The sequence below is a fragment of the Aotus nancymaae genome, unplaced genomic scaffold (assembly GCF_030222135.1).
Source record: "Aotus nancymaae isolate 86718 unplaced genomic scaffold, 86718_ANA_hifiasm-v0.15.2.pri h1tg000003l, whole genome shotgun sequence".
Taxonomy (NCBI): Eukaryota; Metazoa; Chordata; class Mammalia; order Primates; family Aotidae; genus Aotus; species Aotus nancymaae.
The window spans coordinates 53,128,256-53,149,565 of NW_026988414.1; the positions used below are offsets into that span (position 1 = coordinate 53,128,256).

At 36.4% G+C, this 21,310-nt stretch overlaps 1 protein-coding gene across 1 annotated transcript in view; it reads right to left on the minus strand.

Moving 5' to 3' along the window:
- The window catches only part of ADAMTSL1 (ADAMTS like 1), a 433,007-nt gene that overhangs the window by 254,282 nt on the left and 157,415 nt on the right, over positions 1–21,310 (minus strand). The window contains exons 8-9 of the mRNA XM_021675321.2: positions 9,879–9,990; positions 5,898–6,036 (exon numbers count right to left, since the gene is read on the minus strand). Coding sequence (XP_021530996.2) covers positions 5,898–6,036; positions 9,879–9,990 — 251 coding nt within the window. The remainder of the gene's footprint in view (positions 1–5,897; positions 6,037–9,878; positions 9,991–21,310) is intronic.

Below are 21,310 nucleotides of genomic sequence, written 5' to 3' on the forward strand. Positions count from 1 at the left end.
CATTTATTAAGTGCTTATCATGAGTCAGGCACTCTGCTAAGCTCTTTAAATGTATTATGTCATGTATTCCTCATGACAACTTTATGAGGTAAGTATTGTTATTATCCTCACTTCACAAGATGAAAAATCTGAAGCTTAGTGGGAATAAAGAATTTGCCAAAGGCTACTCAACTAGTAAGTGACAGAGCCAGGGTCTCAAGCCAGGACGTTTTATGCCAAAGCTCCCACTCCTAAACATCAGGTTATACTGGCATTGACTAGTTGGTCATCAAGTTAGTGTGAGAATCCAGTTTTTTACATACCTACTACACATACTGCTTGTTCTGATGCAGAGTATTTCTTTGTAGTTGCATTAAAATTTAATTCTGAGAATTTTTTTTTTTTTTGATTCCTGGCCAGAGATAATTTATGCAATTTACTGTGAAACTAAATGGAGCTGGACAAAAAAAAAAAGTCCACTTGAACTTGCCAGGAATTGCTGCTTGGGGTATACAAGTTTGGGCATTTGCTTAGGACTGCTGCTCTGAATTCCTTGAGGGAAGGGGGAATCTGGAGCAGTTTCAACTAGAAACAGATTTGTTTGCTGACTGTGGCCATGATAGTGTGATGAGTGAGACCTTTTTTCACTTGTCCACCTCTTGCCAATTTAAGCCCCCTTCATTACTGCCTTGGAGGGCAAACTAAAGGTCTGTGCCAAAAAAAAAAAAAAAAAAATCTGCAAAGGTGGTTCTCTGATTGTCTCACAAAGAGTAACTTGCACAATTTCCTCCAGACGGTCTTAACTGTCTTACCGTCTCACAGACTAAGATATGTAAGGATAAATGTTGCATATTTTACATCTCAAACTGCTTTGAAAACATCAAGGTGTTTATCATCTGAATTCATACCATGGCTTTTTAGTTGTTGCTGAACCACAGAGTTATACTTTGAGGCTTTCTGGCCACATGATGGACCTGACCTTTCACCCAAGAGGTAAAAATGCCACACATCACTGCCTAAATTCCAAAAAAAATTTCCCCTGGTGTAAGACAGAAGTTATGATTATAGCATGGTAGGCGTAAGAGAGGATTTTACATTTCACTGGATTCTAAATGTCTTAGTCACATGGGAGAACACACAGAACGTAGTGTTAAATGTACGAAGCAGAAAACAAACATGTGCTGATCCCTGACATGCAGGAGGAGTGTATCTCTGGATCTCTGGGAATGCCCATTGGGACTACCAATAGAACATGTAATATACTGTGTACAGAGCATATGATGGGCTTAGTGATGTCATAGCTCTAAGTCACTAATGCAAATCCTTATTAATTTTAGCTAAAAGTCATTAAAGCTTTATACTTTACTTTCTCTTCACTTCCCTTATAAGGATTAAGTTTTGGCTCCCTGTTTGAGACCACTTTTGGCCAGGAAACAAAGTGTTTTAATATTTCAGAAAAATGACTGTGCAAATGACACTGGCAAAGAGCAAAAAAGCCCTCTTGGGATGAAGCTGCTGGGCAGCCAGCAAGGCTCAACTGTTGGTCTTATAGTCCAGAGGACTTAAATTCCTACCTCAGTGCATGGTCGAATTACTATGCGTCATGGATATTCAGGCTTGCTTATAAAAGAATGAAAACCAAGAATGCCAAATTATTCAATTCCAAGTATCTACTGTATAAAGTATGATCTCAATTATGTTATGAGTTATAGACAAGACTGGAAAGAAATCCAGCAAAAGCATTAACAGAGGTTATCTGCGGGCACTGGGGATTATTAGTGAGTTTCACTGTTTTCATTATAGTCTTTTATCAACATTTCTAAGTTAGCATTTAGGACCAGCAAAAAAGCCATGAAAACATAAAAATTATTTTGAAGAGTATAGGCAAGATGTCAACAATCTCTTCAGCCTCAAGAACTACTAGATGAATAAATCGACCACGATGGAAGCCAGTGGATGTTGTCAGTGAGTATAAGAAAGAGGAACAAAAAATGAGATGGGAAAGCAAAGAAAGAAGATGATGGGAACAAAAGGAAAAGAAAATGAGAACCGAAAAATAGATGTGTGGAGTGAGATATTCTTGAGACCCCTCCATGCCACTGGTTGCCTATTCTCCATTGATTTGAAACAATTCCTAGAAGTTGTTCATGTATTTAGGAAGCTGTTGTAAACTTCCCAAAACTAAAATAATGACTGATATTTACAGTCATTGAGTTTGAAGTTGGAAGGGGCCATGGACACAATCACATGCAGTGACTTAGAAACATCCTGGTCATTGGGAGGCTTTACGTTGTGTAAAAGACCAAAACATGTAGACCCAATGCTGATGATATTTATGATTCTAGTTGATTAGTTCAAATGTATAATGTTTACTTATTATAAAGCAAAATAATGAGAACAAGGAAGATAGTTTGGTAAACGCAATGAGCGGTTATCAGGGATTATGGCTACTAGTGGCCATATCTAGTTTATTTCTTCTTTGTTTTGGTATTAGATATGTAGTAATGAGAAAACTCTTATTGTCACAGAGTGTGTTTGGTAATGAAAAGTGTTTTTACAGCTTACCTTGCAATCTTAGGATACTTATTTTTTCAACTAGATATGACCGAGGAACTTAATGATGAAGGCAAAAACATTTACTTTGGTCGTACAACACTTATGCAATTGTTACAAGTTTTATAATTTAACTTAGTGTGAATTAGTTAAAATTAGTTGTTTAACATGTTTGAATTTTTTTTTGTGAACTATTACTTAAAAATACTTTAAAATATATAAAACAAAATTTAATTTAAACAACTATGGAACAACAGGTTCTGTGGGCACAGTTTGAAAACCACTAATTTAACAACAAATGACCCTTTCTTCCAATTTCGTGGGTGAGAAAACAGAAGCCCAGAAGGGTAAATTAGTAAATATAAGGCAATAGACTTAATTGTTTGATGCAGTGTTTGCTGTCAATGGCACTTGCAAGCTTTGATAGGGAATAAAGTTGGCTATCTAACTGGGACTTTGCTGTAAAAAAATTTACTTTTTATTTTTTTCCTTCCCTTTTCTTACAAGGACTTTACTTATAAATGCTATAATAGGTAAAAATCCTAGTGCGATTCAGGAAAAATGAATAAATATCTCAGGGGCTAGATATAATAAATCTCTTTTGAAATTAAAAATATGTGACTTTATGCCAAGAATGTTGGTTTTACCTTTTGGGAATTTCTAAATTTGGATGCAAAAGTGTTGGTTGAATGTCATTGTTCACTCTTGATTTTACCATTAGATCATGAAATCTGGGTGAGAGAACAGCTCCCTGAGAGTTTGATTCTGCGAAGTCTGACAGAAGAGCAGATCTATTTTATGGAGTCTCTTCTATCTACTTTTCTTAGATGATGACTTCTCATTTTCTCTTAGAATTCAGAAGAGTTGCCTTGATCTTAGGTATGCAAAAGAGTTCAGTGAATTTCATGGTAATTCCTGAAGTATCTTAACCTCAGAGTAGCATACTTACATTTTCTGAAGCGGCTATCCCTTAGACCTTTCCTACTGCTCAGCTTTGTCTAATTACTTCTTCAATAAAAAATCAGCTTCCTGACATTTGCCTCTTATTTTTTCTTTTTTCTTTTCTCACTTATCTTTCTTCGTGTGTTTCTTTTTTAAACAGGCACCTGTCCCAACATTTATTCATGTGCTGTATTAAACGTTTTAAAATAACACAGGACATAGAAAAGGCATAAATTGCACAGGCAGATTTCTTTTACCGTAGAATGGCCTTTTGCTTGGGGTAATAAGAAATAGGCCAAAAATGTTTCTCCAACAGACAAGGGTGGGTAAAAGTCAGAGGCCAGAATGAGTAAAGTCTTCTAATTATAAACACTTCCTTCAAATTGTTAACAAAATGCTTTTGTTTCACACAACTCCCTTCCATGGCCATCTTTTAATTGATGATTTTTTCTTAGTGGGAAAAAGCTTTATAAAGTTGTGGGAATTGAAGCTCTAATTTCTCCTAGAAATACACGTACAAATTTTCATGGAAATGTGTAAAAGACTTTCAAGGTCTCTCTAGGGCTGAGTTGACCTCTCTGAATTAGGATAACTATGCCTTTCGCACATTGGTCTTCTTATTACAAGTATGCATAAAAAAGTATAAGTAGAATAATTTTAAAATGAAATCAAATTGCATGGGTTATAACTGTCTTGGCTAAAAAACTTCAAACCCTTAAGATTTCCAAAATAAAGAAAACCAACCACAATTTCAACACCTTATTCAGTTTTTATATTGTATCCAATTTTTAATATATAATTTTCTGGTGTAATATGATGCTAAATTAAACTTTGCCTAAATTTTACACTTATAAAATATCTATTCTTTTTGTTCCTTTAATGAAAACCTGTTATTCTGAGTTCACTTTTATGAGGTAGGTAATACGGTTCCTATGAATTAATTAATAACAGCAATTTCATATCATATGTAGAACTTAGCATTCATAAATATAAATATAGAAGAGTACAGAAACATACAACTTAAGGAATTAATGGCAGAAAACAAAAACTAAAATTGCATTGCTTATAACCTCAAAATAGAATGATTTACATCAACATCGCCCAAGTCATATTTTAATGAGTTGAAGCTTTCTTTTTATGCATACATAATTAGTATACTATGATTTAAAAAAAATAACATTGAGGTGTTTCTCAAAAATCCAAGGAGTTTGAAAATGAATCTTTATCATTTGGTACTCAAGACTGCTTTTGTAGGGGGAGGCTTTTCTTACATTTTCTCTTATAAGTTGAGGATGAGTAAGTTACTTTATACTAAAGAGAATCACCAGCAAGCGTTGTGATTGCAAAGGCAAATGTTACACCCATGAAAAGATTCTTGACCTGCACTTCCATGACTACTCATCACCTGAGATATTTCATTCATCAGGCAGATTCTTGACCCTGCAAATAATCTGAGGGCTAATTGTGGTTTACAAAAAGCAAATAATCATGTGTGAAAGTGTCAAGTGCCTATTTTAAGCTTCTAATTTAAAAGACCTTTTGATAATCTGATTACTGGGAATAAGTTCTGCTTTCTCTTTAGCAAAGACTGAGCGTGTTCAAAGGCAGCAGAACTCTTCTAAGGTTGGTTTTGACTCTATGTAATCAGTGTGGACAGGCTAGAAGGGATCAGTTGTAGCCCTGAAATATGGTCTGCTCTGCTCATGTCCCTGATCAGGAATAGAGATAAAATGGAAAAAATCCTGAGAATGTGGTGCTATCACATTGGTTGAGAACATTGGCCGGGCATGGTGGCTCATGCCTGTAATTCCAGCACTTTGGGAGGCCAAGGAAGGTGAATCGATAGAGGTCAGGAGTTCGAGACCAGCCTGGTCAACGTGGTGAAACCCCATCTCTACTAAAAACACAAAAAATTAGCCGGGCATGGTGGCAGGTGCCTGTAATCCCAGCTACTCGGGGGGCTGAGGCAGGAGAATCACTTCAGCCAGGAGGCAGAGACTGAAGTGAGCCAAGACTGCACCACTGCACTCCAGCCTGGGTGACAGAGGGAGACTCGATCTTAAAAATAAAACAAAACAAAAACAAACAAACAAAAAGAACGTTGAGTGGTCCATTGGCCTGGACCTTGTTAAGGAAAGAAACAAGGAAGCAGGATGAAAGGAAATCAGAAGAGAAAATGGCTCTGAAGAGCACCTCACCTGCTGCTTTATAAAAGCAAAGTCTGTAGACTCTGAGATGGCCTTGCATAACAGCAAGAGCAAGGAGCATGGGTACTAATGAAACATGATTAGAAAGGGACACTGGACAGCAACACTTATTTATGTGTAATTTCATTTTATTTTTAAATAAAACATTTCATTTTAAGAAACTTATTTGGAACTTGAGTTATGTTTATGACAAATGAACTAGTAAATTTGACTGACCTGGCTGGACAAGGATCCAAGTTGCACTCCTGAAGCTTGGGTTTGGGTTTGATGTTCTCTGGATAATAGTGACAGTATTGGTCAGCAACCACGCGGTTGCTCCTCAGATCGTAGCACTCAGCCGATGTCAGCTGGTAACCTGTAGTATCAAACCATCCAGGCAAGTTTAAATGTACATGCCAATGCAATATATTTCTTTATGCATTTTGGCCAGCTCACATCAATGGAAATTATTCCCCAATGCCTTAGTCATTTCCAGGAAAAAAGACACATAATTGGAAGGCTCATTAATTTTTGCAGACCTCAAGTACTGTGCTTTTCTCAAGTAATCCTCTCAAATCCTAATAATCAAATAATAATAAGGCTTGAGCTGTATAAAGGCTCAGCCAGATAATAAGACTGTGGTAAGAACTGTTCTTTTTGTTACTTTTGTATAATCCAAATATATAATACAGAATTCTCTATCCAGAAAAGACCATCAGTATTTACCCACCATCTTATACAAGAATGCTCAATCGTCTCCTTAGTACCTGGGGCATTCCCAAACAAATAAATAAAATAAATCCCACATTGCTCCCTTTGCACATGGGGGGCCAGCACAGGATAAGGTCCCACTGACAATAAATAATGCCTGGGAACATTATTTTTGCACAAATTCAACCTGAGTGGGTTGAGTTGAATAAATGGACCATTGAGATTCCAACAATAGACACCATGAATCCTGTTTCCCTGAAGAATTGATAAAAATACCTCCCTATTACTGTTCCATTTTTGTTATATTCAAAATTTTCTGTCATTTTCTTTTAAAAGTCTCTAGCCAACATTTCTTAGCCTCCACCCACAAATTGTCACTGTTTAAAGAAGCCTCTCTTAAAAAAAGTATTGTTGAGTAATAGTTAACTCTTTACATATGTTTTATCTTTCCTACCTGCCTTTTTATTGTCCTGTGGATTTCTGATAGGGTGGTGATCAAGATTTAGATTCTTGGAGTGAAAAATAAATGTACATAGAGACTTTTTAAAAATTAGGCTGTTTGTATCATTCTTACCCTAATCAATCTGCCAAATACATTATCCCTAGCAGGTGGGTTGAGTGCAGTTATTGCTAAATATATATTAGGAAGCAAGATTTAAATCATTAAGGGGCTTGCAAAAGATTTTAGGAAATCAGAAGGAGGTTTATGAGCCAGATTGCCTGGCTTAAGGCTGTGTTCTCAGACCACCCACAAAAATTAATTGTTCATTAAAGACTCTAAAAGAAGGGCCTTTAAAAATTTGACTATAAAGATGAAAAGCATGAACCATAATGAAAGCAATGGATAAGAATACTTTTTCCACCTAATATTTGTTTTATAAAAAAATCAAGTAGCAAAATGACATTTTAAATAAGTAAATGTATTTTCACTTTTCAATTACATTGTACTCTAAAAGCATCTAATTTTATAACAGACTAATCATTTTATAATTTTTCAGATAATGATTTCTACACAGGGACAGAATTTATCATGTAGTAAAATACCGGAACAACACAAGTAAATTATTAATCTGAGATGATTATTTTTCAAAATCAAAATTTGTCAGCTAAGTCTGTTGCTTCGAAGCTGTTACAGCACGTATAAAATGAAAGGTTAGAGCAAAAAGGAAGCAAATAACCCAAATCATCAGATAATCATGTTTTCTAAAGTTTTACAGGTGTTTGGAGTAGCAATTTTTGCTTAGCAAAATGTCCAACCAGTTCAATCTGGAACCAGAAACAGAGAAGAGAACTTAGAGACTATTTCTTCAGTAATTTTCAAACTGTAAACTTCAGAAAATTTCAAAATAGAGTAGAAGGAAGGCTGATCTCCACACCCCTTCACTCAGAGCAGTCTTCCTTTTATCCTGGCTTTGTAAGGTTTGAAACCCAGAAACATCTGAAAACCACTGACAGTTCTACTTCTTCATTTTGATGTGAGGAAAATGAGGCCCAAAGAAGTAAGATACATGTGAATCTAACATCAATGTCTTTATTACATAATAAACAGTTACCAAGGTTGCTGACATTATACTCTAATAGCAGCTCTATGCGTGCATATAATTGAATTGCTATTTCTCACAAAGCATGGTTTTCATTTTTTAAAAAGAAAAAAAAAACCCTTAGGTTCTTTCCTTGAAACTATTTCCCATGCTAGTCATTAGGAAATGTATCAAAATAATATATTCCCATGGAACATCAAAGTAATTGAAAGTTCATTTTTAAACAAATCAATTTTCTTTCTTTTTTTTTTTTTTTTGAGACAGAATCTTGCTCTGCACCCAAGCTGGAGTGCAGTGGTGAGATTTCAGCTTACTGCAACTTCTGCCTCCCGGTTTCAAGTGATTCTCATGCCCCAGCCTCCTGAGTAGCTGGGATTACAAGCTCGCGCCACCATACTCCGCTAATTTTTGTATTTTTAGCAGAGACGGTGTTTTGCCATGTTGGCCAGGCAAGTCTCAAACTCCTGGCCTGAAGCCATCCTTCTGCCTTGGCCTCCCAAAGTGTTGGGATTACAGATGTGAGCCACTGCGCCCTCCCAAAGTGCTGAGATTACTGGTATGAGCCAGCTAAACAATTTTCTATTCACGACAGATAGAACAACTAGAAACACTCATTCTATTGAAATGCTTAAAATGTTGAATTAGTTTTTTTATCAACTGAGTAAAAGTACTTCATGGCACTCCTACTGACTTCTTTTATGCTAAAATCCAACCTTGCTCCATAGAACCACATTTTTCAGTGGTTTGTTTACATTGTAAACAACATAGGTAAAGATGAATTACATCATACAATGTTCTACAAAAATTTATGGGTAATCATTTGCCTCCATTTTCACGTACCATCTTCTTATATCTTGTCAAGTTAATCTAGTGATACTTACGTGGATTAGCTATTTAAAGTCAGCCAATTAACTGGCTTCCATAAAACTAGAGCTGGAATTTACTTAATGTGCTAATTTTCAAAAGAATAGACATGCAATTTTATATCCATTACATTAGAAAAACTTAGAAAAATGATAATCCACAAATACTGACTCAGTTGGCAATGAATCTAAAATATTCACACACTGGTTGTTATCCTTCTGGAAAGAATTTGGTAATGTGTGCCAATAGCCACAAAAATTCTGAAATTCTGTGATCTAACAATCTCACTCCTGAGTGTTTATACCAAGAAAATCATTTGAAAGGAGAAAAATACTTAGGTATTAAGTTATTCATTGCATTATGCAAGTATAAAAGTTAAATAAACTAAATGATCTACTGCAGGGAAATATCTAAATAAATTATTGGGAAATCATTTAGTGTAATCATGATGCAAACACTATAATTATGATGAGCAGAAAATGAAGAAAAAACCTTTTCTAGTAACACAAAATGCTGTTCATGTTACAAATATGATGTGGAGCAGAGACAGGGAGTTGATTTCATGACTTTTCAGGAGAGACGCATTTTAATGAATAAATAAAGCAAATGGCATTTCCTTTAATGCATGGATGATGGGGTGGAGTTGAAAAATAATTGAGCCTAAGTCTATAATGCAGATTTTTTTTTCCTGGTAACAAACTATTTTCTCTAATTAAGTAAGCCTGATAAACACTCTTTAATTGATTGCTGAATAGGTGACTTTACCTCAACCAGAGGAGTAGTTTATATAAGTGAACGGACCTGCCTGCTCCAGGACCAAACTGTTGCCAAATTAGGACATTTCTATTTCTGGCCTTCTACAAAATTAAGGAAAGAAGTAAAGACTGTTTCCTCTAATGGGATTCTACAGTCAAAAATGTCTTCAGCATCTTGGCGGAGGCACCTGCCTTACAGGAGGGCTGTGAGATTCCGCTCTGTCCGAAGAAACATCCGGCCCACCACAACACAAAATTTCTTCCACGCTCAAGTTACTCTAGTCTTATAATACCCAAGAATTTCCTCACACAAGCCAACAGTTTCTAGACTAAGTGAACACCATTACCTCCTCCACAGGTTGCCGAGCAAGGAAAGAAATCCGTCTCCCTCCATCGGTGGATGATGGGTTGATAGAAGATGAACTGGACTGTACTGTCAGCGGAGCCCGAGTTACGAATCTGCGGGAGTCAACAGAAAAGTACAAGTAACGTGGCAGTCGGGTGCTTTCTGGTCCCTTGCAGCTTTGAACAAGAGCACGTGGTAGTGCTGATGGTTTTAGGCCGTGTGAGGGACTGCTTCGGGGAGAAGTGGCAATGGCAGTCTCTTGTATCCTACCATTTTACCACGGAATCGTCCTTGCATGGCCTTTGCTATCACTTTCTTCTCAGTTCTGTTGCAACAGAACAGGGATAGCAATATCTCAGTGTGCGATTTCACTATCATCTTCTGATGATATTCCCTTCCCCTCCTTTATTTCCAACCTCTTTGGTATAATAGATAAAATTATGTGAATTTTTAAATGTAGATTCAGAAATAGGCAATTTGTTCTAAGAAAATTATACACTGTAGAAAATAAAAGATACTGGTTTTGGCTAAGAAAAAAGAAGAGTTGAAGAATTAAATAGCACTTCCCGTTCAGAGGCATATATTGGGCTTCTGGTCAATTTAGTGATTCACATATTTGAGTGTGCAAAGTTACCAACTAGACACTTGCTAAAATGCAAATTCCTGGGCCCAAGTCCAGAGATCTAGGTAATTCAAATGTTGATACTTTAAGAATCGAACTGAAAAATACCAGTTTATATTATATAAACAATTACTTAAAAACAGTTTATTTACTTTTAAATAAAACTGGTGCTTCTGTTTACAATAGCAAAGACCTGGAACCAACCCACATGCCCATCGATGGACTGGACAAGGAAAATGTGGCACACATACACCATAGAATACTATGCAGCCATAAAAAATGATGAGTTCGTGTCCTTTGTAGGGACTTGGATGAATCTGGAAGCCATCATTCTCAGCAAACTGACACAAGAACAGAAAATCAAACACTGCATGTTCTCACTCATAGGTGGGTGTTGACCAATGAGAACACATAGACACAGGGAGGGGAGCATCACACACCAGGGCCTGTTGGGGGGCAGGGCTAGGGGAGGGACAGTAGGAGAGTGGGGAGGTTGGGGAGATATAACATGGCGAGAAATGCCAGATATAGGTGATGGTGGCGGGGATGGAGGCAGCAAACCACCTTGCTGTGTATGTACCTATGCAACAATCCTACATCATCTGCACATGTACCCCAGAACCTAAAGTACAATAAAACAACAACAACAAAAAAAAAACTGGTGCTTAACAGAAAGTACAACTTTTTTTTTTTTTAGCGGGGGGCATGTGAAACAAGTTCTTAATGGTTCTTAAGAGTACAAGGTTGAGAAAACATATTCAAAATGAAGAGAAGTAAAAAGTGCCTTATGTCAACAATGTCATGAAGACAGAATGATATAGCATTTAGACTGTTGGGCAAGGCTTGTACTATTTATTATAAGGAGGTTCCAAGGACAATTGAGAGGATTACTTCTTACTCTGCATTACAACAATTACATAAGTATCAGAGTCCAACTGAACCAGCTGCCCTAAGTCTTAGTTAAGTGTTTTTAAGTCTTACATTTTCTTAATTGCTCGTAATCTAGGATAAATTGATGGATTTGGTCTTCAGATTATTATAAAGATAGCCCTATTTCTGTGCTACTTAATTTAACAAGTGGATTAAACATCTAGGATGCAGGGGGAAAATAAGAATACTGAAGAAATAGGGCCAAGAAAAACTGATGGATGCTAAACTCGACATCAGTTTTTGGAGTTTAGATGGGAATATGGAAATGTTTCTCACAAAGTCTGAGAGAGATGGAAAGAAGGCAGAGACCAAACCTACAGAATGTCTCATATTACCCTGGGATTTTGAACTCTGTGGAGGTTTCACGTATTTTCTAATTAGAACAAACAGTGATACCATTCCCTACTTTAAAACAAAAACAGCTGAAGTAATAGTGTCTTTAACAAAAAAAGGGCACTGCCTATAGATTTCTGTTTCTCATTTCTATGTGTCAGATACAAGGATACCTAATTGCTTGCTTAGGGATGTAGTATTAATCAAATTCCTTGGAAAGTTATTTTTTTTTTTAGCTCGCAAAAGCCTCTAGCTCTCTTGGGATGTGTGGTTATCATACTGGAAAGCTTTCAGAAAAGAATGCCCATTTAAACACAAGATTCATGAAAAAATAAAAGACCAGAGCATTTGTTTAGACTCAAAGAGATGAGGGTTTTTGTTTGTTTGTTTGTTTTTGCACATGTTCTTTTTGGAATGCTAACCTGAATCCTGGGAAGTAAGGGGAAAAATTGTAGCTTCTTACAGCCAGAGTGAAGAGGATAAAACATCACAATACTTGGAGAAACCCTGTTCTAGAAAGCTCCAGTCTGACACATTTGGTGTAGGGAGCTAAACACATCTGGTGTATGTAATTTTGACCTCCTTATGTTAATAAAAAAGAGTGTTCGAACCAAGTTCTTCTTCCTATAATCACAATGTTTCGGTGTTTCTACTTCAACATAATGATTTCTCTCACTAACAGTAAAAGACAAAAACTTTTCCATAGCAGTTGACTGCACTGTCATGATAGAGCTGGAGGGCCATGAAAATGTGTGTGTGGGGTTATGGTTGAGTTTTAAGTCCATGTAAAATAAAGGAATCAAGGAGAAATTATAAACACATGAAGACATCATTAGGCACACAAAGGCTTCTCTAGATGAAGCACTGTGAAAACACCTTTTCCTTTTTCATTGGGAAAACGCTGTGAGCTTTGGGATTTTCCTTATGTCTCTTTCTCTTACTGATGTAGAAACTGTTGCTTCAGATGGGCCAGCAAGCGGGCTGGCAGTCAGGGGTCCCCTCAACCTGCCTTAGCTGTTCAGTCGCTGCTCTGATGTGGACAGGCAGGTAAAAGGAAGCCATAGGTGAGCCACTCCTGTGCACCTCTGAGCTGGCATCCACAGTGTCATAGGGCTTGTTCACACTGCTCTCAGGGCGACAGGGATGTCATGACTTTGGAAAGCTCGGAAATCGTGAACGTACATCAGTATGTCTGCTAGGGAGACAATAACATGCCTGATAAATCTGTTTATTAAACGTTTCAGTCTGCTAGACTCAGTTTTGGGCTGTTCTGGTAGTTGACAGTGATACTGTCAATGCAGGAACTGCTGTTAAGACTACTTTAAAATGCTTTTGTTATGGCTTGCAAAGATATACAACAATAATAATATCTTCCTTATAGCAGTTATAGATCTATAAATACCTAATTTTAAAATAATTGTTATCTTATCATCTTTCTCCTTCATATTCTGTAAACTCCATGGAGGCAGGTACATTTATCCTGCTCATCACTCTTCAGCATCATCTATGATGTGTGGCACATAGTGGGTATCCAAACAATGGCTGAATAAATGAATGCATGAATGAACAAACTATTGAATTATATACCTTTCAGGTACTTTTGGAATTTCAAACTATTATTTGTGATAAATTCTTAGATAGGTCATTATCTTTTTATATACCTCTGCTAGCAGTTTCCTTGAAGATGTTACTGATCACTTGATTTTATCATCAAATGATGAAATTCATAAAAAGAAACCATTATTACAAAACAATGTTTATCCAAGAGCACTTTTTTTTTTTTGAGATGGAGTGTCACCCAGGCTGGAGTGCAGTGGTGCGATCTCGGCTCACTGCTACCTCTGCCTCCTGGGTTCAAGCGATTCTCTTGCCTCAACCTCCTGAGTATCTGGGATTGCAGGTGCCCACCACCATGCCTGGCTAATAATAGAGATGGGGTTTTTCCATGTTGGCGAGGTAGGTCTCGAACTCCTGACCTCAGGTGATCCACCCACCTCAGCCTCCCAAAGTGTTGAGATTACAGGCATAAGCCACTGCACCCAGTCCCAAGAGTACCTTCTACCCTCCTTGGAAGGCTATCTTTTTAGGCAGGATAGTATAGTGAAGGGGGCTTGCCAAAATGCTTGTTACTATGGGAATGCAACAGAGGCAGTCATCTTGTTGTTTGAAATACCTGATAATTTTTTTTTCAGTTTTTTTAAGTGCCTTTATATTTATATATGGACAAATTATACACAACTTTATTTCAACACTCTTGTCTTCAAATATGGATAGGAATCCCAATCCCTAGGATCTATATTTAGTTAGAATCCCCATTTCTACATCTCTTTAGCTTTCTTTTAAGTTCTACATCTCTTTAGCTTTCTTTTTAAGTTTTTTGATTATGTAAATAAACACATGTTCTATGTTTTTATTTATGTAAACGAAAAACATAATAATAGTAATATTACTCACAGATACCAAGCCTGATAATTTTAACAATTGGAAATGCTAAGATTAGGCATTAGTAGATTAAAAATAATTTTTAGAAATGTTAGTACCCAACTTTACCTTTACACTTTTTACAGCGTTTTCTAGTCTTTCTCCATAGGCTCCTAGCTCAGAGTTTTTTTTTTTTTTTTTTTTATCTTTTTAATAGAGATGAGGTCTCACTAAATTGCCCAGGCTAGTCTCAAACTCCTGGTCTCAAGCAATCCTCCTGCCTCAGCTCCCTGGAGTTCTGGGATTCTAGGCATGAGCCACTGTGCTCAGCCTACCTAGCTCAGGGTTATGATTAATGCTGCCCACAGCCCTTGAGTAGGGCAGTAGATCAGAGATGCTTCTCTAGAAACAACAGGTATAATGTTGGCTAAAGATGGTTTTGTGGTGGTGGGGAGCAAGGCAGGATTGGGCAGAGATCTGCAACTCTCAGGAGTGAAAGAAAGATGAGGAACCAGTTCTCTGTCTCTGCATCCTTAACCTAGCTGTGTGATTGGCAAAACAATGTGTGAAATCTAATGAGAAATGCAGTATATTCTAATTAGCTCAGTTCTAAACTCTTGGCATCTGTCAGCAAAAGGGGCATATTTATTGGTGGAGTCACTCCCTGTAAAAGTTGGGTAGGAAAATGAACCACCACGTACCTTTCACTTATTTTCTTTCCTACAGTTGACTTAAACTTTTTCTCTCAAGAACACATGGCTTAGGACAATGGTTTTCCCTTTTATGAGCATGGGTTGGCTGAAATGGGGAGGCTGTCTAGAAACAGGCCGGGTGTCAGGACGAAACCAACCTGGGATCAAACGTTTACCAAAGCTTAGCCTCCAGTGGATAAAAGAATTGATTACAGATGCTCCTCAACTTACAATGGGGTTATATCCCAGTAAACCCATCATAAGTTGAAAATATTGTAAGTTGAAAATGCATTTAATACATCTCACCTACCAAATAACCCAGCTTCTCCACATCTACCTTAAATATGCTCAGAATACCTACACTGGGCTACAGTTGGGCAAAATCATCTAACATAAAGCATGTTTTATAACAGAGTGTTAAATATTTCATAAAATTTATTAAGTATTGTGCTAAAAGTGAAAAACAGAATGGTTGTACAGGTACTTGAGATACAGTTTCTACTGAATGCATATTACTGTTGCACCAGAAGGAAGTTGAAAATTTGTTGTTGGTTATTGTATGTGGAGGACTGACTGTATTTCAGTCCTACCCAAGATTCACAGGCTGCCCAAGTATCACAAACGCTTTGTTTTTTTTGAGATGGAGTTTTGTTCTTGTTGCCAAAGCTGGAGTGCAATGGTGCAATCTCTGCAACCCTTGCCTCCCAAGTTCAAACAATTCTCCTGCCTCAGCCTCCTGAGTAGCTGGGATCACAGGCGTCTGCCACCATACCCAGCCAATTTTTGTATTTTTAGTAGAGATGGGGTTTCACCATGTGGGCCAGGCTGGTCTTGAACTTCTGACCTCAAGTGATCCACCCACCACAAAGGCTTTCTTAAGCATATCAGCTTGCAGTGCATGTCTACAGCTTTTACTATGTGTCTTTTTTCTTTAGTATTCAATGGCGTGCATCATTATTTCAAAATTGTCTATCTAGTCTTTTATCTTCCAAATGACATTACAAGCTAGGAGAGGGAAGATACTATATAGGATGGTCAATCTGCCTCACGTGTCAATCATCTACTAAATGAAGGATATGCATATATAAATATATTTTTATATATATGCATGGTAATTCTATAAACTTATCATCTGCTAAATGAAGGAGATATATATATATATATATATATATATATATATATATATCCTTCATATATATTCCCATGCATATATATATGTGCATGGGAATTCCATAAACTTAACAAAGTGAATTCCCATTATTTTGCACATGGGATTTCTCTCCAGACTCCTCATATTGTTTCCTCTTATAATAAAAGCAAGTTTTGGATCCTAAATTGTATGCAAGGTGATGTTCAAGGTTGTCTAGAACGAAATACAAAGGCATCGTCCTTTCCCTAACACTCTAACTGATACAATTAGAAATCGCAATGTTTCTGTTCCCTTAGAATTCTCAAAGATGCTAATTTGGTAACAATTGGAATAATGCCAACTTTTCTAACCAAATTTCCCAACTATAGAAATGTAATACCTTTTAAAAATTGTCCTCTGCAGGAAATAAGTGTTCTCTCATTATCAGTGCATGATTTACGAGTCAGTGCTCTTAGCTCTGAGTATGCTATTGTTTTCTCTTCTGCTGTGTGCTTCTGCTATTTTGGTAGCTTAGATACTCATCAATCACCTTCCTCTCTGTCTAATCTGGTTTTCTGTATATATTTTTCAAATGGGCAAAACCAGAATATGTACCAAAATATCTTAGCTGCTGTTACAGGCAGAGCTAAGTTGAAGGTTCTAATGAAAACTGGACCTATGACTGAGAAGGACTCTTCTACTTGGGAAAGTCATTCTCTTTCATTGGGTCTGCAGCTTCAGAAAAGATGCACATGGCATGGTAAGGGAGGGAGGGGATACTAAGCCAGCCAGTTATCCAGCTGATGGCCAGATCACCTCTAATAATTAATGTACTGACAGATGTCACTGCCAGTCTGCTCTCACAGCCATTTATCTTAATGACTACACCTGCCAAATTGTTTCTGGGTATACCACTGGTAAATGGATCAGCCTCTCACCATCTTTAGCAAAGCAGTTTCCTGCCATTGTGTAAATAGAGTATAGTGATTGGTTTTACTGAAAGATAAAGTGTTTTAAAAAATGGAAAGTAAGTAATTTGGATCTAGATCTATCCACTTTTATACACATTATCTCATTTAATCCTTCACAAGGGCTCCTTCAGAAGCGGGGAGTATTTTATTACCATTTCGTAAAGGAGTAACAAGTATGAGGAGGTAAAGCAATGTACTTAAAGTCACACATCCAGTAAGCAGCAGGTTATCTATTCTACTGCACCAAACTGGCATTATCGAAAATGTATGTACAGCCAATGGAACAAGTTTAAAATTTTTGAAAGAAATGCTCCTCTAGGAAGCAAGATGAGAATTCAGTCTAGTTTTAAAGGTGGCCAGAGAAGGATATTCCATAACATTATTTTGGAACCAAGGGCAATATATAACAATTGCTCAGTATGAGAAAATCTTCCTTTTGCACAAAAAAGTATTTTCCTTTTTAAAGAAACAAAAATAGTACTTTGGCAATAAAATTTCATGGAGATACTGACAAGTGGCCATTCTGATTGCTGCATATCTTTTTCAAAAAGCAATTCAGTGCTTAAATTAATATATAATGCATCCACCAAAAAGCAGAACTATTAATAAATTCAGTAAAGTTGCAGGATAAAAAAAAATCAACACATAAACAGCAATAGCATTTCTATACACTAATAACAAACCATTCAAAAAAGAAATTAAGGAAACAATTGCATTTATAATAGTTACCAAAAAAACTTCAATATTTAAGAGTAAATTTAATCAAGAAAGTGAAAGACGCTGAGGACTATAGAACATTGATGAAAAAATTGAAGAAAGCAAAAATTAATGGAAAGATATCCTGTGTTCATGAATTGGAAGAATTAACATTATTAAATGTCCACACTACCTAACATTATCCACAGATTTAATGGAATCGCCATAAAAATTCCAATGACATTTTTCACAGAAATGGAAAAAAACACCCTAAAATTCACGTGAAACCACAAAATACCCCAAATAGCCAACACAATCTAGAACAAAAAGGAAAAAAGCTAAAAGCATCACATGACCTGATTTCAGAATCTACTGGAAAAGCAATAATAATCAAAACAACATGGTACCAGTCTAAAAACAGACACATAGACCAATAAAACAGAAGAAAGCCCAAAAATTAATCCACAAATTTAAGGTCAATTAATTTTTTGATGAAGTTGCTGAGGAAAGGACGGTAGTGTTTGAAAAAATTTCCATATATGGAAGAATGAAATTAGACCCGTAGCTCACACTATACACAAAAATCAACTTAAAATCGATTAAAGACTTAAATGTAAGAACTGAAACTATAAAACTACTAGAAGAAAGCATAGGTGACAAGCTTCAATTAGTCTGGGCAATTTTTTGAATATGACCCAAAAGTACAGGCAGCAAAAGCAAAAATAGATAAATGGGATTACATCAAACTAAAAAGCTTCTGCACAGCAAAGGAAACAATCGACAGAGTGAAGAGACAATCTAGAGAGTGGAAAAAAATATTTGCAAATCACACACGTGATAAGGGGTTAATATCCAAAATACATAAGAAACTCAAACGACTTAATAGCAAGAAAAAAATCTGATTGAAAGATGAACAAAGGATCTGAAAAGATTTTTCTCAAAAGAGGGCAAACAAATGGCCAACAGGTATATTTAAAAATGCTCAACATCATTGATCATCAGGGAAAGGCAAATACTATAATATCACCTTACACTTGATAGAATTTCTGTTATCAAAAAGACTAAAGATAAATGTTGGCAAGGATGTAGAGAAAAGGAAACCCTTGGATACTATGGGTAGGAATGTAAATTGATTCAGCCATTGTAAAAAACAGTATAAAAATTTCTAAAAAATTTTTGAAAAATAGAACTACCATATGATCCAGCAATCTCACTCCTTGATATATATTCAAAGGAAATGAAATCAGTATGTTGAAGAGATATCTGCACTCTCATGTTCCATGTAGCACTAGTACAATAGCCAAGATGTGAAATCAAACTAGGTGTTCATCAACAGACAGATAAACAAAATGTAGTATATATGCACAATGGAATACTATTCAGCCTTAAAAAAGAAGAAAAACCTGTCATTTGACAACGTGGTTGAACCTGGAGAACATTACGTTAAATGAAATAAACTAGGCCCAGAAGGACAAATACTGCATGATATTAATAATACTTCTATGTCCAATTTAAAACAATTGACCTAATAGAAACACAGAGTAGAACGTTGGCTGCTGAGGGGATGGGGTGGGTGTGAATTATGGGGGAAACGTTGGTCAAAGGATATAAAATTTCAGTTAGGAGGAATAATTTCAAGAGATCTACCTACAACATGGTGGCTAGAGTTAATAACGATGTCATTATATTTGTGAAAATTGCCAAGAGATAGATTTTAAGTGTCTTCAACATAAGAAACTGATAAATATGTGAAGTAATACATAAGCTAATTAGCTCAGTTCAGCCGTTCCACAAAGTATGCATATTTGAAAATATGTTGGATATGATGAATATGTACAATTTTTACTTGTCAATTAAAAATTAATAAAAAATAAAAGAGAACTTGTTTCAATTAGACTGTTTTAAAAGACATGTCCACATCTCAAAAATAAAATCCTGCCATGCCTTTAAAAAAAAGTCTTCAAAAAACTGTTGCACAGCTCTCTGTGAAGACACAGACGCTCATGGCCTCTGTGTAAGCACCACACTGACAGCTTTCTGCTCTATGTTTGGTTTATTCCACTTTCTGAATCACCTGACTTCATACCACCAGATCACCAGAGTAATGACCTCAACTCAAGGATGATGCTATTTTGCTAATTGTGAAGGTGGACTTCAGTGTTTCTAATAACGTTTATCAAGGTGAAATTGGTTTGAGACTTGGGTACATGGCCATTTATATCTATAAAGAGGATTTGATTAACCAACTGTATCTATGTATTATATACATAATGCAAAAGAGACTATACTTTGAATGCCTCTGACAGTTTAATTCATGTGATATGTATAATGTAACATATCATGAAAAATGATAACTAATCAATAGTAATATCTTATTTTTGGCTATTTCCCTGAGGAAAATTAGGGAAGAGAAAGTTGTTTCATTATGAAGTACTAGGAAATAAGACAATTTTCTTCTTTTTTTCTAAATATTATTAAATTATCTGGCTCATTTTAAAGTGTAAGCAAATTAACTTTAAGAATTACATAATATATCTTAGAATAACTTTACATTTATTTGATTTCCAGTATTTTCTAATGAAGCATCGAAGATAAAGATATATACTCTTAGAAGCAACACAGACTATTAAAAGCATTCTGGACCAAAAGTAAAGAGATGCGATTTTTAGTCCAGGCTTCCCATCATTGTGAACTCAGGAAAGTCATTCAGCTCTCCTGAAGTGAAGTGTCCTTGTGGGTGTACTAGAGATGTCAGCATCTGCTCTACTTAAACAGTTCTTGTGTGGCAAAAATTCTTTATTCATCCAGCACTTGTTAGTGCTTTTTGGGTTCTTCTTATAGAGACATGAAGACAAATACAATTCAGTCCCTTCCCTCAAGGAACACAGAGGTGGGGGGATATAGACAGAAATTTGGGGTAGAGTCACAGAATACTCCTAGAAGGAGATCTTGAAGAAGAAATAAGAGGTAGTGAAGAGAATAGAAGAAGGCAAGATAAGAGCATTCCAGGTAGAAGGCACAGCATCACGCAAAGGTAATGGGTTATAAGAGGATAAGGTGCTGAGGGACCTGCCCATCATTCAGGGCTGAAACAAAAGGGGAAACGTCAAAGGTGAGGTTGGAAAGGTGGGCACAATCCAGCTTAGCGAGAATAACAGATGCTGTGCTATGGATCTAACCTAGAGGCAATGAATGATGGTGAGGGGTTATGAAAGATTAGAAAAGGAGATTTACAAAATGTACCTGAAGGTAACATAGGCAAAGAAATCAGAGGCTGGGAAACCAGAGTCCATGGTACTAGTTCAGATAAGAAAATGTACAGGCCTGCACTAACACAGTAGGAGAAGGAGAAGGATGGAGAAGAAAGAGCAATCTTGAGAGACAGTTTGGATGAAGTCTGACTGGTGGCATATAGAAGGGAAAAACGGTGAATCAAAGGTTTCTGACTTGTCTGGGTAGACAGTGTATTTGCAAGATTTAAAAAATAAAGATGATAAAGTAGGTTTCTGGGGCTAAACAAGTTAAACTTAGGCATATTGGGCTTGTTGTGTCTCTTGGATAACCACTTGGGTTATCCAAGTGGTGAGGTGCAGAAGGCAACTGGATAGATGTAACACATTTGACAATGATGTGAGCTGT